At 41.6% G+C, this 16,001-nt stretch overlaps 1 protein-coding gene across 3 annotated transcripts; it reads right to left on the reverse strand.

The window, feature by feature from the left end:
• Positions 1 to 292: 292 nt before the first annotated feature.
• On the reverse strand, positions 293 to 15,024 carry LOC120027959 (ubiquitin thioesterase otulin-like). 3 transcript variants are annotated; one of them, XM_038973053.1, is made up of 8 exons: positions 14,902 to 15,005; positions 6,462 to 6,712; positions 6,239 to 6,327; positions 5,284 to 5,390; positions 5,031 to 5,174; positions 4,590 to 4,721; positions 2,211 to 2,480; positions 293 to 1,610 (listed from the first exon to the last, which is right to left on the reverse strand). In XM_038973053.1, the coding sequence occupies exons 2-8, from the start codon at positions 6,608 to 6,610 to the stop codon at positions 1,347 to 1,349; spliced, it is 1,155 nt and encodes a 384-aa protein (XP_038828981.1). In that variant the 5' UTR covers positions 6,611 to 6,712; positions 14,902 to 15,005; the 3' UTR covers positions 293 to 1,346. The 3 variants fall into 3 exon arrangements, with proteins under 3 accessions (XP_038828981.1, XP_038828980.1, XP_038828982.1); XM_038973052.1 differs by having other exon boundaries at positions 5,031 to 5,198; XM_038973054.1 differs by lacking the exons at positions 6,239 to 6,327; positions 6,462 to 6,712 and having other exon boundaries at positions 5,031 to 5,198; positions 14,902 to 15,024.
• Positions 15,025 to 16,001: the final 977 nt, after the last annotated feature.

Here is a 16,001-nt window from a genome sequence, read left to right on the forward strand (position 1 = left end):
TCTACAGTTCTTACATTTTCCCCAGACCTAAAAATGTGGTCTCCTGGTGTTTCAGAACATCAAATGTTTTTCTATAAAAAAAACCTAGCTGCTTTTTTGGTGGTATTGAAGTCAAAATTCTGGTATCGTGACTGTTTACATCATTATGCTTGTCCACTTTTAATGCAGACTGGGAATCTGCTCTTTCATTTTATTTTGACAAGTATAGCTATTTTCTTCATATTGTAAAGGCATCTTATTTGGCACATAAATATATCAAAATAATAGAAGACAATTGAAACATTGACACATATTGAATATCTTTTTTGATTTAATCTGCACAAATTGAACACTGTAGAAAAGCATTTACCCAAGTGGTATAATCATTGTTACCTTTATCTTTCGTTGCTAAATGGTCTCTAGGCAGCAATTGCCAATCTTCACCCCTATTGTGCATAAATGACTTAAGGCGACATGGAGGACCAAGCCAGGCTCCATATCTGGAACCCAACTAAGTGGTGGTTTGACAATGAACCTGGAAACAGTTGCCAGTATCTGGATGTTGCAACAACACGGGCACAATGTTTTTCTCCTAGAGCACCTTGGTTAAAGGCAACATGTTACATATCGAAAAAAGATCACACCTTCAGTCAAGAGCATAATGGCAAAAGCAGACCAGGCATGCCTTTGACACAGGGACAAATGATCAAACAATCTCCTCTCGACTGTATTCTAGTTTAAGCCCATCTTCAAATACGTTATTGCTCGTGCTAACCTTACGATTGTCTCAAAATGCAAGTGTATATCATGTTTTACATTTTTTTTTAAAGTCACATAGCAAATACTGGTATCAAAATGGTTTCATTGTCAAACAATGTTAAAGTTAAACCCTTAACATGAAGTAGTAGTCATCTGTTCTATTTTAAATGACGTGCTGTGAGGTTTCAACCTCTGCTTACTGTAGTTTGCTCTGGTCACCTTTTGCAGGATGGTTAGGTGTCCATCTCTCATGCAAGTGGACATCTGACAGACACCATTTACACCTGATATTAAAATGCATCGTGATGGTATTGTGCAAAGCCTGTGATCTGATATATTTATTCATCAGTTGTGGGACGGGATTCAACGCAAGCAAGCCACATTGGGGCGGCAGGTAGTCTAGTGGTTAGAGCGTTGGGCCAGTAACCGAAAGGTTGCTAGATCGAATCCCTGTGCCGACAAGGTAAAAATCTGTCGTTCTGCCCTAGTCATACTCCAAAAGCTATTTTTAACTAAGTGTAAACTGTCAATAAGCAGGAGTCTTCTTCCAGTCAACCTGAGGAGCCTTCTGACATTATGGCCCTGTGTGCATGCCATGAGATTTTTCTTCAGTGGCAATCAGCCTGCCGTGAGGTCTTCTGGGACTTAGATTCCAAACAGTCTGGAGGGACGTACTCTGGGACTTGAAGTTCATTGTGCTGGCCCACTGGGACGTTGTAGTGGCGGTCATCCTCTGTGACCAGACACACACAGGGCCAGTCTTCTTTATGGTCATCAGGATAATAGGTGACAAACTCCTCGGTGTCTGCCATGTACAGCCTGTAGACCTGGATGGTGCACTGCAAGGCATATCCCAGCAGAAACATCTCCACCTGAAGGAACCAATGAGATACGGAGTTGATGCTTTAAAATATAATTATTACACACTGTATTTAAAAACTGGGCATTAAGATTTAATTGAAGTGTTTACGTTGTTCAGTTTCCACTTTGAAAATGAGCTTTAATCAGTAGAAACCTCTAAAAAAGTACGGTTGTGTAATACATTCTTCCCCGAGACACCGCACTGTCATTGATGATAATAACCTTCAAACCAAAATTAAAAATGTTGTGCTCTGGCTTAAGACCTTCCCAAGAAGGTCACTGAACAATTCAGACAGACCCGGAGGCTTAGACTGGACAGCTGTTAAGTGCCAACAGAACAGATCGTGCGGTGCAACTGTATGCATGTTAGGCTTTGGTTTGTGGGAAAGCTGCACTCCCATCCTACTGTATCCTCCGGTTTGTGATTTACCACCATTTAATTGAACAGGGAACCATGAATGTGTATTCTATAGTCGTACAGTCACAGCTCTGGGGTGAAGTTTCCCCTAGGTAAAAGATCCAGGATTATCTCTTTCCCAATCCTAACCAGTAGTGGGGAAAATGCTAAACTGACCCAAAAATCTGCATCTCGGGACAACTTCAGTGCTCACCTGCTCTAGACCCCCGCTGAAACCCACTCGACTCAGGTGGTTGAAGAGGAATGTGCGTGGGCAGTCGGAAGAGTCGCGTGCATAGAGCAGCCAGCAAAAGACGGGCACGTCCCCTCCCTCTTGCATGGTGGTATGGAACTCCGACGCCCGGACCAGCATGAGGAGCTTCAGGGCCTCCAGCAACCCCAGCTCCTCCTCACCTCCCTGGAACACACTCTCACACAACCGCTGTCTCTCCTCCATGCTGGAGCAGCCCACCGCCGCCTGCCACTGGGCACAACACACAGACATGCCACAGTGTCAACATTACCATGGCTGGAAATAATACACAGCATGTATATTGAATTATTGCCCGTTTCTTGACTGCAATTCACACACGCACTTACTGTCATCATTTAGTGTAAACCATATTGAATATTCAAATGTTGCTCTTTCCGCAACTGCAATTCATGACTTCACTGTCAGTTTTCACCATAATACACAGGTGACAGTGTGCACCATTTTCCCCTTAGTTAGCGATGCTAGGGTACAGCTACCAACCATTTAACGACAGAAGGAGTCTTTGAAGTGTAGAGTGTAATGAACAGAATTCTTCAAGAACTGGAAGAGGCTGTTAGATGCCAGCCTGTAACTTTTGGCAGAGGTCTCAAGTCTACGTCACACATATGTATTAAACTGTTTCCTGAAGACTGAGGGTCCATCTATCCTGTCTCCTGTTTCCAATCAGACTGGTTCAATAAGACACAGCAATCCACAAGGAAGGGTACAGTTGTTGCAGTATACCAAACTATCCTGAAACTGCCATTAAAACCCTCTTCTATATGGCCACAATTACAACCATAAGGATTGGGAATCAGCAACATCTCCATTGACAGTAAAAAGGACATCAGTGTTTGAGTGTTTAAACTAGAGCGCACAGTACATACAGTTGAAGTCAGAAGTTTACATACACCTTAGCCAAATACATTTAAACTCAGTTTCACAATTCCTGACATTTAATCCTAGTAATAATTCCCTGTCTTAGGTCAGTTAGGATCACTACTTTATTTTAAGAATGTGAAATGTCAGAATAATAGTAGAGAATGATTTATTTCAGCTTTTATTTCTTTCAACACATTCTTAGTGGGTCAGAAGTTTACATACACTCAATTAGTATTTGGTAACATTGGCTATAAATTGTTTAACTGGGTCAAACGTTTCAGGTAGCCTTTCCACAAGCTTCCCACAATAAGTTGGGGGAATTTTGGCCCATTCCTCCTGACAGAGCTGGTGTAACTGAGTCAGGTTTGTAGGCCTCCTTGCTCACACAAGCTTTTTCAGTTCTGCCTACACATTTTCTATAGGATTGAGGTCAGGGCTTTGTGATGGCCACTCCAATACCTTGACTTTGTTGTCCTTAAGCCATTTTTCCACAACTTTGGAAGTATGCTTGGGGTCATTGTCCATTTGGAAGACCCATTTGCGACCAAGCTTTAACTTCCTGACTGATGTCTTGAGATGTTGCTTCAAAATATCCACATAATTTTCCTTTCCTCATGATGCCATCTATTTTGTGAAGTGCACGAGTCCCTCCTGCAGCAAAGCACCCCCACAACATGATGCTGCCACCCCCGTGCTTCACGGTTAGGATGGTGTTCTTCAACTTGCAAGCCTCCCACTTTTTCCTCCGAACATAACGATGGTCATTATACCCAAACAGTTCTATTTTTGTTTCATCAGACCAGAGGGCATTTCTCCAAAAAGTCCGATCTTTGTCCCCATGTGCAGTTGCAAACCGTAGTCTGGCTCTTTTATGGCGGTTTTGGAGCAGTGGCTTCTTCCTTGCTGAGCGGCCTTTCAGGTTATGTCGATATAGGACTCGTTTTACTGTGGATAAAGATACTTTGTGCCTGTTTCCTCCAGCATCTTCACAAGGTCCTTTGCTGTTGTTCTGGGATTGATTTGCACTTTTCGCACCAAAGTACGACCATCTCTAGGAGACAGAACGCGTCTCCTTCCTGAGCGGTATGACGGCTGCGTGGTCCCATGGTGTTTATACTTGCATACTATTGTTTGTACAGATGAACGTGGTACTTTTAGGTGTTTGGAAAATGCTCCCAAGGATGAACCAGACTTGTGGAGGTCTACATTTTTCCCCCTGAGGTCTGTAATTATGATACAGTGAATTATAAGTGAAATAATCTGTCTGTAAACAATTGTTGGAAAAATTACTTGTGTCATGCACGAAGTAGATGTCCTAACCGACTTGCCAAAACTATAGTTTGTTAACAAGACATTTGTGGAGTGGTTGAAAAACGAGTTTTATAATTACTTCAACCTAAGTGTATGTAAACTTCTGACTTCAACTGTATGGCTGTGGAAGGAAGACATGGGCGGTACCCTGTTCTGGAGGAGTTCCATGTAGCGTTTGAGCTGTTGGACGGCGTCTTCGCTCCCACCCCCCTGTCTGCACTCCGAGGGGAACATCCACTGGCCAATCAGCCCCTCACGTGCCTCCAGCTCCTCCGCCCACTGTGGAGAAGAAACAGGGTCATATTCATTATGCACCAAACAGAAGAAAACAGACACAGGGAAGGAAAACCTAAAACCCCAAAATGTGCTAATTTTAGTTCTGTTGCAAAATCTTTTGCTACGGTGTGCACTAATGAATATGACCCAAGATTAATACAATAAACTAAAGGCAAGCCACACTGACCATCAGCTAATGTCCACTCAACTGTATACTTGCACTTCCACTGAATGTACAGACAGTACGAGGGCTAGTGACTTATATAAAAGTGTCACAGTGTAGTCAGCATCAGTTACGCAAGCATGGTGTACCGTGGAGATGTGTTCGACCTGCAGCCAGACAGGCGGCTGGGTGCTGGTGGAGAGCACCTGGAACAGAGTGGCTCGGAGGGCACAGTAGTTATCGCCTCTCACCCGTCTCAGGCTCTCAAACCTCTGAGACAGCTTAGTGTAACCCTGGGACCAGACAGGAAGAGGGATCTAGGTGAATCATGAACGATTTAGAAGAATGTCCGAAATATTTATTTGGAAATATAAGATCATAATAACTGTCAAATCAACTGACCTTTCTAATAAGGGTACTTTTGGTAGTGTTTCCCTTCCACTCACTCTCACTGTAGGACAGAATATCCAGCATCGGCTCCAGACTGCATCTGTCCTCAACCTTTGGAACTGAGATATGGAGAAGAAAGTGAGAAGGTGCAAACTAGAATTGTTTCTAAAATATTTTGGGGTGTACCATTAAAGGGCCAATCCACAGTTGAAACAATAAGAGGGCACACCGCCTCTTTTTTTGGTAAAAAGCTGACAGATGGGTCTGGAGAAATGTATGAAAAATAATAGGAGCTCAGGTGCAATAATTGTACAACCGACATTTAGACAGCCAAGCAATCTTCATCAGGGTATAATGACAAACACTACGGGTTACTAGTTTATATAGTTTGGAAGGACACACAGGTATATGTAATCATGGCAGCTGTGGCATATATATATAGATATATATATAAAAACATGAATGGATAACATACGATCATAGATACAATTGGGCTACATAGGCCTACAAAACATGCTTTACAATGAATAGCAAAATCACAATCACATGAATGGCTTCAGGTCAACCTCTACGTTGAGACCGAAGGGAGCAAGTGCTTTAAATTAAAGATCCAGGAGGCCACTCGTTTTAAACAAATTGTCAAGGTTACCTGGAGAAATGTAACCACAATCAAATTCATAGAGAGCGCTATGGATGCAAGGACTGATCATCAATGATATCATTTTAACCATGTTGAGGATATACATTTTTTGTTTTACATTTACAATGTTTACTAACATTGAAATAAAACAAATTTATATTTCCTGGGTTCTGATGGGGTGTGATCGTAACATTATTCAAAAGCTATGGGATCATATCATTCATTTATAAGTAAAACAATTGATCTGACAACTGCAGATTGCCCCTTTAAGGAGACACTTCTGGAAAACAATTCTGGGAAAAATGAAATGATCTGAAAGTGACTGACGTGTGACTTCAAACAGTGCGTCCGGTCCTGCATGTTTGACTGGCCCTTGGGGGAGCTCTTCAGCTCCTCGATACAGGTCTTCCTCCTCACTAAGTGGAAGATATTTAATTGTTAGTAATTACATTATTGTTAACTAAGAGAGACCCATTTTGGCTCTATTATGTGACATCGACACAGATCTGCGGTCAGCTGTGAGGTAATACAAAGCGGGACATTGACAAACCTAACTCCCAGATCCTCCACAGCTGAACCATATTCCTCCCTCGCATCAGCTAAGGTGCTAGGCCCCTGGTGGGCCTCATCTTTTGGGTCCTCCTCCCCTCCCATGGCCTCTGTTACAGCAACATTCTTCCTTCTCCTTTTCCTTTTCATCCTTCTGTTCCTGGCAGTTCTTCCTCTAAGAGGCCTTCCAAAGATGGGACTTCAGTCAATCCACATTGGATATCTCCTTTATCGTCCTCATAGGAGTTCTGACTGGAGAGAAAAGAGTGGATAAAGCCATTGTATGAAGTGCATGTTTTTGCGCGTCACGTTATACAGGCAGGGATCCCACCGTAAACTTCATGATAAGATATTTATGAAAATAACCTCTTCTGTCATGGTCTTATGTTGTTACACCACATTCCTCTTGTACAGTCTGGCCTCAGGCAAGCCATAATGTAAGTAGTGTTCTAATGTTCAACTCTAGAAGACACACGATTTAAAGTATGTTCACAGGAGAAAACATTATGGAACATAGATCAAATTATAATCATGATAATGGTGAGAAGCCAAAGAGAGATTTCAAAAGGCTTTTCCGGGAGAACAGTAATGTGAGATTGTAAACATGCTCTATGCTGCATTGCTATACCTCAAGAGGCCACTCAGACAGAATAAATAATTCCTTTCGCTCAAACTCAGTTCACTATTAAAATAGTCATGGCATTGACGGCCATGATTACACGGTCATATAGGAAACGTCAGTTGGAGGACTATTTCTTTTTTGCTTCACTTTTAAGAAATGTAGGACAATGTCCTTTTCACATTACATCATAGCATCTCATCTCTATGTTGAAATTAGTGATTTTTTTTCAACACCTCAGATATTACTTTTACGGCCTTTGGATGCCCCCTAATGGTGGCAAATGAGACAACAAAAAATGCTTTGTTGTAGTGAACTGTACTTGTTAGTAATTGACAAAGACTATTATATTAACAAGATACTCGATTGACCGCTCTAACAATGGAAAAACATGTCCTCGAAGATGGAAGGCGGCGAGATCAGGTGGGACCATTCTAGCCAATGTGAAGGCAGATGCGTGTTTGAACAACAGGCCATAGAGATAGAGGGCTCATCTTTGCATCTGTACCATTATAGCACCTGACAGAATGGGAAGCGCCAATGAGGCAATCTGAATTTTAAAGTAGTATATTTTCCTTCTTCATTGGCCGATTGCTCCTAACTCATAGGCATCCCCACCCTGTTGGCTACTTTAAAATGGTGGACGCAGTCAATGGCACTGTCCATGTTAAAACGGGCTATACCCATGATTAGTTCTCTCTATGACAACATGCACAACTCCCGATATAAATGAGATGTTTTCAACGTTGCCAAAATGCCACGTGCGTCCACTTATAAATCAGTGCATTTGTAACAACCTAACCATTACCAAACGTATTTTCGATAAAATAAGCCTCACAGTAGCAATTACATTTTTTGTTGACCAAATTCGACACTCATGAAGTCAAACAAATTCCTCACTCTTGCGTCGCCACTTCCTTTCCGGTACTGAGATGTATGGCAGAGACTCACTAGGCACGGCTCTCCCCACGAATGCGCATCGACTCCCGTCAAATCGCGCATTCATTGATTCAACAACCACGTTTCGATCTACCAGTGTATGCGAGTAAAGTCATACCGTATCTAAAAAATAAAATTTACAAAAGCTGGTGATGGAAACGGGACGTTTCAGTACAATTGTATAAATGCAGACAGAATTTGTTCGATATGGTGCGATCTCAGTGTTGGTTAAATTCATTATGTGAGAAATGGCAGTGGAAACGCCTTTATGAGCAAATATTGATCATATCGAATTAAAGTGGACGCCGATTGTCCCCCCACTATGACTCGGGAAACCATGCAGTTTATTAGGCTACAGATGAAAAAACGTGATGAACTTCACAGGGTGGCGGAAGTGCATAGTGATCAGTTTGATGTTCCTTTCCAATAACTATCGAGGGTTTTATTCTGGTGACATAATCGATGCTTGACTGCCATTTGACAAATATTCTCCTTTACCCATAATCTCATCACGTAGACTAGCCTACCCGCATTGTATCTCCGAATTGTTGGCTATAGTGTACATGCCAAGACAACAGTAGGCACATTTGCTTTTTAACGCAACAGTTTGTGACAAAACCATCACGCACTGATTTGTATTCTCAACAAACACCACTGATTGGAAAATGTGCACATTTTATAATATTCACATGAAAATCTGTCACCAATTGGATGGAAACCAGCTAATGTGTCAATTGTGTGCCCTTTGACAATGTTTATACATTCGCAGTTAAATATATTGGCCTACTCAGTATTAAAGTTACCGTTAATACCCGCATTTCCCCAGTCATTTTAGAATGTTAGTGTTACGGCAGGTAGCCTATTTTAGAATGCATGGATGGTTTGTAACTGTCTTTTAGTTCAAAGGTACTCAGGTACGTAACGGGTCGGTGTATTTACATACACTAGCGTTGCTTTCAATTGTATTGGGCTGAACAAAAACAGTCCGATTGGCACACGTGTTTTTCTGATGCTGATTAGAAACACGAGATTTCAGTCTTGGACGTGTGTTTCCTGACCGATTCTGCGTTTGGTTAATGAGGTTTGTCCCCCATGAGACACTTTAACTTCCTCAAAATCACAGGAATTCGTCTAAGATAATTACAGATTTCTCGAGTTTACGTTTTTGCTGAGGATGTTTTAGATCTAACTAAGGTGTTTGGTGGAGTATTTATCCAAGTAAAAAAATGCGCAACGTGTCTTATGTAAACAAAGTCGGAGCTGCTGGGCAGGTCTGTCTCGCTGTCTATGCTATTGGATAGAGAGCAATCACCGCAGTTGTTCACCCCATGTACGTGGGCATATGGACATCTTCAAATCAAACCCCAACCTTAATTTACCTGTTGTGACGCACGGATGTTCCAAACTACATTTTAGGCGAGACTGACTTTACCAAAATGATCCTATTTACACTTTGTAGTCTGTTTAAAAACACTGCTTTTGTAAAACCAAACACAATTAAAAGCAATGCTAGTGTATGTAAATACACCCGCGTTGATAAAAGCAGCTAGGTAAAGGGTTGGAGGTGCGCTCAGAGGTGCCCACAATTAAAGGGACAGTTCCCTAAATAGTATAAGAAAATGAGAGCCTTTCCTACAGTTTGTTTACAGTAATTTCTGTTAATTCATTGAATATATTACATACATGTTCTCTTCTCATTCTCATAGTGGAGACGTACATTGTTTGGAGAGCTCAAACGGTGTAACACTTGCGATAAAGCTTTGGTTTATTCAATTATTTTTACCAGTTATGTCCATTTCTTCATTTTCTTAGTTTGAAAAATGTTCAATTGTAAAATGACTAATGCATACATTAAAAGAAATGTATGTAACCAAATGACTGGGATTAACAGTACATTTGGAAAGTATTTCAGGCCCCTCAACTTTTCCCACATTTCGTTATGTTACAGCGTTATTCTAAGATGGATGAAATTGTTATTTTCCATCAATCTACACACAATACCCCATAAATGACAAAGCAAAAACAAGTTTAGAAATGTTTGCAAATGTATTAAAAAAAACTTTGTTCCCTCATGGCCATATCTCCATGTTACAGCGCTTGTTTACGGAAAACAAGAGGCGATCACCTGTGCTAATTAGTTATCAGCATGTTCCGAGCACCTGTATGTAAGCATAACTCGGGAATTGTAGTTTCGTCGGCTGGAGCCACCCATAGCTGTATGAATCTGTGCAAAACTGCAACAGTAAGTATCTTTTATTTGAAGGATTCTTCCTCGCTGATTAAAGAAAGTGCCATATGTTTCAAAAGCCATAACAAGCGATGATTGACGTTTAAACACAGCGTCGGGATTGTAGCTCACATGAGGCAGTCGTGGGCAAAGCTAATGGCTGAGAACTGTAGGGAGAAGGAAGAATCCAGCATAGTATGAGGGCCAGGTGAGCCCAATATTGGACTAAAGAAGGGTAACGTTACTCCTTAGTCCAAGGACCTTACATGTTCTGTTTAAAGAGCGAATTGGCTCTGGAAGCCAAAACAGCCAAATACTCCATCTAAACATGAATCGGTTTTCAATTGCGGTACAATTCTACCAGGGCCGGGCTGCTCATTAGGGCGTCATTTTCTGAGTTAAACTGACCAAGATGTACCTCCAACAACACATAAAACGACACATAATTCTTCCCAAAAACAATGACATTTCTCCCCACCAGTGGTATTTGGCCTTTTTAGGTGGGCGCTGATACCGCCCTGGGATAAGCAGTGCTCACTTTATCAAAGGCAAGGACGCCAAATATTTATCTTGTCAATTCCCAGCGTGGCTCACCATGGTGCTGTTGGAGAGACCATCTCTGCAGCACTCCACCAATATTCCGCCCAAAAAACAAATCTAACATAAATCATGTAGCAGATATAGCATATGGTAGAAAGAGTATGTGCCCTTTTCTGTAGCCTACAGGCTGGAGATAAAATGTATGACAATGTAATGAGAAGTAAACTTATTGCATTAGCTTTCTACGATCAAATAGCCTAACCTAAATGTTGCCCAATCAACAACAACAAAAAAATGTGGTGATATGTTAACAACATCCTAAAAACAGGACAGTTCAAAATAAAATGGACAAATCAGGCTACTCACAACTGCTGTCCAGGAGTTTCATCCCATAACTGGTTTCATGCTTGTATGTGCCAATTTTTTTTAATAAGCTGTTCATAGCTAAAAATATACTTCTGCATTTCCTGCTGTGTAAACACATTGCAAATAAGCAATGTATAACTCCTCTTGATAAAGTTGGGTAGCTGATTCAGAGATCAGTGGGAAAAAAAGTTGTGTTGGACTAACATTACTTCCTGCACACGGTTGCCCGGAGTGACTTGACAACGGGCCAAACAAGCTATAGCTAGCTACAAACCAAACGGAAAAGACATGCCACCGTGAAGCGTTCATCCATATGTAACAGTATAACTTTAGTACGTCCCCTCGCCCCGACACGGGGGCGAACCAGGGACCCTCTGCACACATCAACAACTGACACCCACGAAGCGTCGTTACCCATCGCTCCACAAAAGCCGCGGCCCTTGCAGAGCAAGGGGCAACACTACTAATAGGTTTCAGAGCAAGTGACGTAACTGATTGAAACGCTACTAGCGCGTACCCGCTAACTAGCTAGCCATTTCACATCCGTTACACATATATGGGTAAGAGTCTGCCTACATTTTCATATATTAAGTTTCTAATTTAGTCAGAAAGTCATCTTCATTGCAAGATAAAGCATACTGTTCGCTAGATAGCGAACGTTAGCTTGCCAGCTAACATTACGTGTATGATCTGTGTAGTAATATTATTCGTATCTCAGAAAGCAATCTGCATTGCTAGTTATAGCCTAATGTTAGCTAGCTAACATCGAATCTAGTTGGTTAGCTTTAGCTACATGCAGATTCATACTCCAGCATTTCATGGATGGTGGCTAACTACTGTATGCCAATCATTTTGTACTGTAGCTATGGGTGGGATTATGGTTAATTGTTTAGCTAGCTAGCTACCTGTCTAAACAAAAGACTCCACTTCACAAGAGAAGGATTACATGACCCATAAAAGTTAGCCAGGTGTGTCTGGGGGTTATTCCAGCCATCTGTTGTATTTCATGAACATGTGTACATGTCTAGACAATAGTGACCCATCCACTTAGCTAGATATGGCTGGGAGGGTGGTTACAGCATTTCTTTCACATGACCCATCAATTTAGACAAGTGTCTGTGTAAGCATCATCTAATAATTATACTATATTTTTATCTGGACACTTTCAATGTCAGATCATCTAGGCCAAGGACTAGACAAAGTGTATTTTTACGTGGAGTTCTGCCTTAATGTAGGCTACTACTTTCACCACTTTTAGTCTTTGGTTGGTTACCTTAGAGATGGTTGGGGCTAAGGCTTAAGAGGGTGTGAACGATGCTGAATAGGTGTAGGCAAAGAAGAGCTCTCCAGTAGCTTTACCAAAACATTCCAAAGGCCAAGTGGGGTTACAAGTTTATCAACTTTCAAAGCAGAATTATTTTCCCCATTTCTCCCCAACTGCAGTGTATGATATACCATTTTGTCCAATGTAAAAATAAAAAATAAACACCATTACAAATTTTGCTACATAAGATCGAATCGAAACGTTGGGTCACAAATGGTAGGCCTACCACAGATTGGCAAACCTAAAATTCAATTTCAGGCGACACTGTAGGCTATACCCCAGTAAGCACAGACCGACGCTGGCGCCTTTTAGATGTTTTTCTTTTTGTTCTGTCCGTGAGTCTTTTTTGGTGCAATCCGGACCGGCCTTGATTTCCACATCCACGGACGTTGGTTTTTGGTCTGAACCAATCATAGACGTCTATGTTTGGTTCAGATTTTGTCCTGTCTGGACCAGCCTTGATTTTCCTTAAACATAGATGTCTATAAATTACATCTTTTCAACTTTCATTCAGAACCCAAATTGAACATACGGAAAAATAGGTATTTTAGGACGTCTTTTCAACGTAATTTTCCTTACTGGGACTATTCTAGTAAGGGCAACAATGTGTCTCCCCTAGGGCGGCAGAATGGCCAGGACCGGCCCTGAGTTCTACATTGAACAAAAATATAAACGCAACAATTTCAAAGATTTTACTGAGTTACATTTCATATAAGGAAATCAATCAATTGAAATAAATAGAGCCCCTAATCTATGGATTTCACATGACCGGGAATACAGATATGCATTTGTTGGTCACAGATAACATAATAAAAAGGTAGAGGTGTGGGTCAGAAAACCAGTCAGTAGCTGACCATTTGCCTCATGCACACATCTCCTTCCAATAGAGTTGATCATGCTGTTGATTGTGGCCTGTGGAATGTTGTCCCATTCCTCTTCAATGGCTGTGCGAAGTTGCTGGACATTGGTGGGAACTGGAACACGCTGTCATACATGTCGATCAAGAGCATCTCAAAACATGCTCAATGGGTGACATCTGGTGAGAATGCAGGCCATTGAAGACCTAGGACATTTAGCTGTACTGATGCTTGCGACTTGTGGCAGTACATTAGCATTCTGAAACATGAAGTGATGGCAGCGCATGAATGGCACGATAATGGGCAACAGGATCGTGCGGCGCACAATTGGCCCAGCGTCGTCCGCGTTAAGGGAGCGTTTGGCCGATAAGGATATCCTTGTCCCATCGTGCACAGTGCACGCTGACACAGTCGCCAGGTGTACAGTGTTTTTCCTCCGACACATTGGTTCGGCTGGCTTCCGGGTTAAGTGGGCATTGTGTCAAGAAGCAGTGCGGCTTGGTTGGGTTGTGTTTCAGGGATGCACAGCTCTCGACCTTCGCCTCTCCCGGGTCCGTACGGGAGTTGCAGCGATGACACAAGACTAACTACCAATTGGATACCACGAAATTGGGGAGAAAAGGGTTAAAAAAAATATATATAATAATAATAATAATTGCCATTGACAAAATGCAATTGTGTTGGTTGTCGTAACTTATGCCTGCCCATACCGTAACCCCACCATGTGGAAATCTGTTCACAACGTTGACATCAGCAAACCGCTCACCCATACAACGCCATCTACCCGGTACAGTTGAAACACGGGATTCATCAACGAAGCGCACACATCTCCAGAGTGCCAGTGACCATCGAAGGTGAGCATATGTCCACTGAAGTCAGTTTCCCTGAGACAGTTTCTAACAGTTTGTGCAGAAATTATTTTGTTGTCCAAACCCACAGTTTCATCAGCTGTCCAGGTGGCTGGTCTCAGAGATCCCACAGGGGAAGAAGACAGATGTGGAGGTCCTGGGCTCACCAGCCGACAGCATTTTCAGTGGACACACGTTTGTGACGTCTGTCTTGTTTACACAATTAGCACAGGTAGTCTGTTTTCCGTAAACAAGCGCTATAACATCGACTTATGGCCGTGTGGGAACCCTAACCGTAAAGAGGTATCAATTTCACTTTTTGTTAATGATTTCTCGCGCATATAAAGTCCTTATGATTCCAAACCCGTACCGCAAGCCAACGCGTGTTAATGTTCAGACCGACCGTTGGCGACTCTTGTTAACAAAACACCGCCCTACAGAAGACTGCTTCGTCCAATGACGTGTAATGTAATTGAACTGAAAGTGCTAGGTTAGCATGTTCCCTTCCTTGTAACAAGTTAGCACAGCTAAGCTAGCATGCTAATGTAACAGTTTGTTACAAACACCATGCGCTTCAAGACAAAACAGAGTTCAGAGTTCTAAATCTCTGACAGCTCAGGTTTCAGATTGTATTCCTGGCAGTCAAGACACAGTTGCCGCATATACTAAGTATATATATATATATCCATGCTTGACGTACACTCGAGACATGTCTACTTACGTTTAACGCTTCCAAAACATATTTTACACAGGTGTCCCACTTGCAAAAATGCTATATAGCCACCAGTTGATAAACGCCGTGGTGCTGTGTGCATAGGACGTGTATGATAGCGCAAGACCAACGTTTCCTCAGCGACACAAAATAAAGTATTTCCGGTTCATGGAATTTAGGAAATTGTCGAAATAAAAGTCCCCCCAGGTAACAGTAGAAAGTGTCAATAACCTGTATTTATTCATGATGTAATAAAAATAATTGTCTAAACATTAACAGTGATTCATTTTTGTTCATATTTAAGTTACATTTGCATTACATTTGGGTTTTTAAAACATGTTCCAAAGTCAAATAAATGCCCCCGAAGCAAATCACTGTATATGCATTCAGTGGGACCTGTCATTTAGCAAAACATTTTTAACAAATCAATTATTTAATTTTTTTTGTGGAGAGGGGGGGCTTGCCTGCTTTGCATTTTATTTTGGCAATAATATACGTCACATATCAGTTTGCAAACGATGTAAAAAAAAAAATATATAATTTACTTAATAAAGCCGCATACAAACATGGTCTCTTTTTTGTTTTCTTGAGTAAGGCAGCTCCAAAATGCAGGTGTTTCAGCCTAGCTCAGTTCTTTCTGTGGTCGGGCAAGCCAGCAGAAAATACAGAGCGTAGCGCCGTGATTGGCTCACTGTTCTGTCACTCATGGGGACACTACGTCACTGCCAAGTCTAAGGGTAGAGCTTGAAAATTCAAGCCCCTTGGATGCTGCCATAGAGTTACATTAGAAGTGCCCATCCAAGAAAGCTCCAGGTCATTGGCCACAGATAAAATTACACCAAATCACTTTAAATCTACAGTAGCTTTGATTGGACTGATCATGTCAACATCATACTTTCAAAATCTTAGCTAGCAGTCATCATCACGAATCAAGTCAACAATCTATTTGCAAATCCTTTTTAATCCTTATCATATGAAGAGAAATAATAATGAGAAACTATAGATCAAACGTATCTGTGCTCATCGGCCATTGGACAAGATTCAGGGTCTCTTTTCCTAGTTTAAAATGATAAACATTCAACATTGGCCATGCTGTCAATGAAGCATGA

Source organism: Salvelinus namaycush, chromosome 33 (genome assembly GCF_016432855.1).
Source record: "Salvelinus namaycush isolate Seneca chromosome 33, SaNama_1.0, whole genome shotgun sequence".
Classification (NCBI taxonomy): domain Eukaryota; kingdom Metazoa; phylum Chordata; class Actinopteri; order Salmoniformes; family Salmonidae; genus Salvelinus; species Salvelinus namaycush.

Bases quoted from the DNA above. Each gene is read 5' to 3' on its own strand.
- LOC120027959 (XM_038973052.1), bottom strand. From the start codon at position 6,610: ATGAAAAGGAAAAGGAGAAGGAAGAATGTTGCTGTAACAGAGGCCATG. The intron at 4,722-5,030 runs GTACACCATGCT...TCTTCTCCACAG, and splicing joins AGGTCGAACACATCTCCACG to TGGGCGGAGGAGCTGGAGGC. The intron at 2,481-4,589 runs GTACCGCCCATG...TGTTGTGCCCAG, and splicing joins TGGAACTCCTCCAGAACAGG to TGGCAGGCGGCGGTGGGCTG.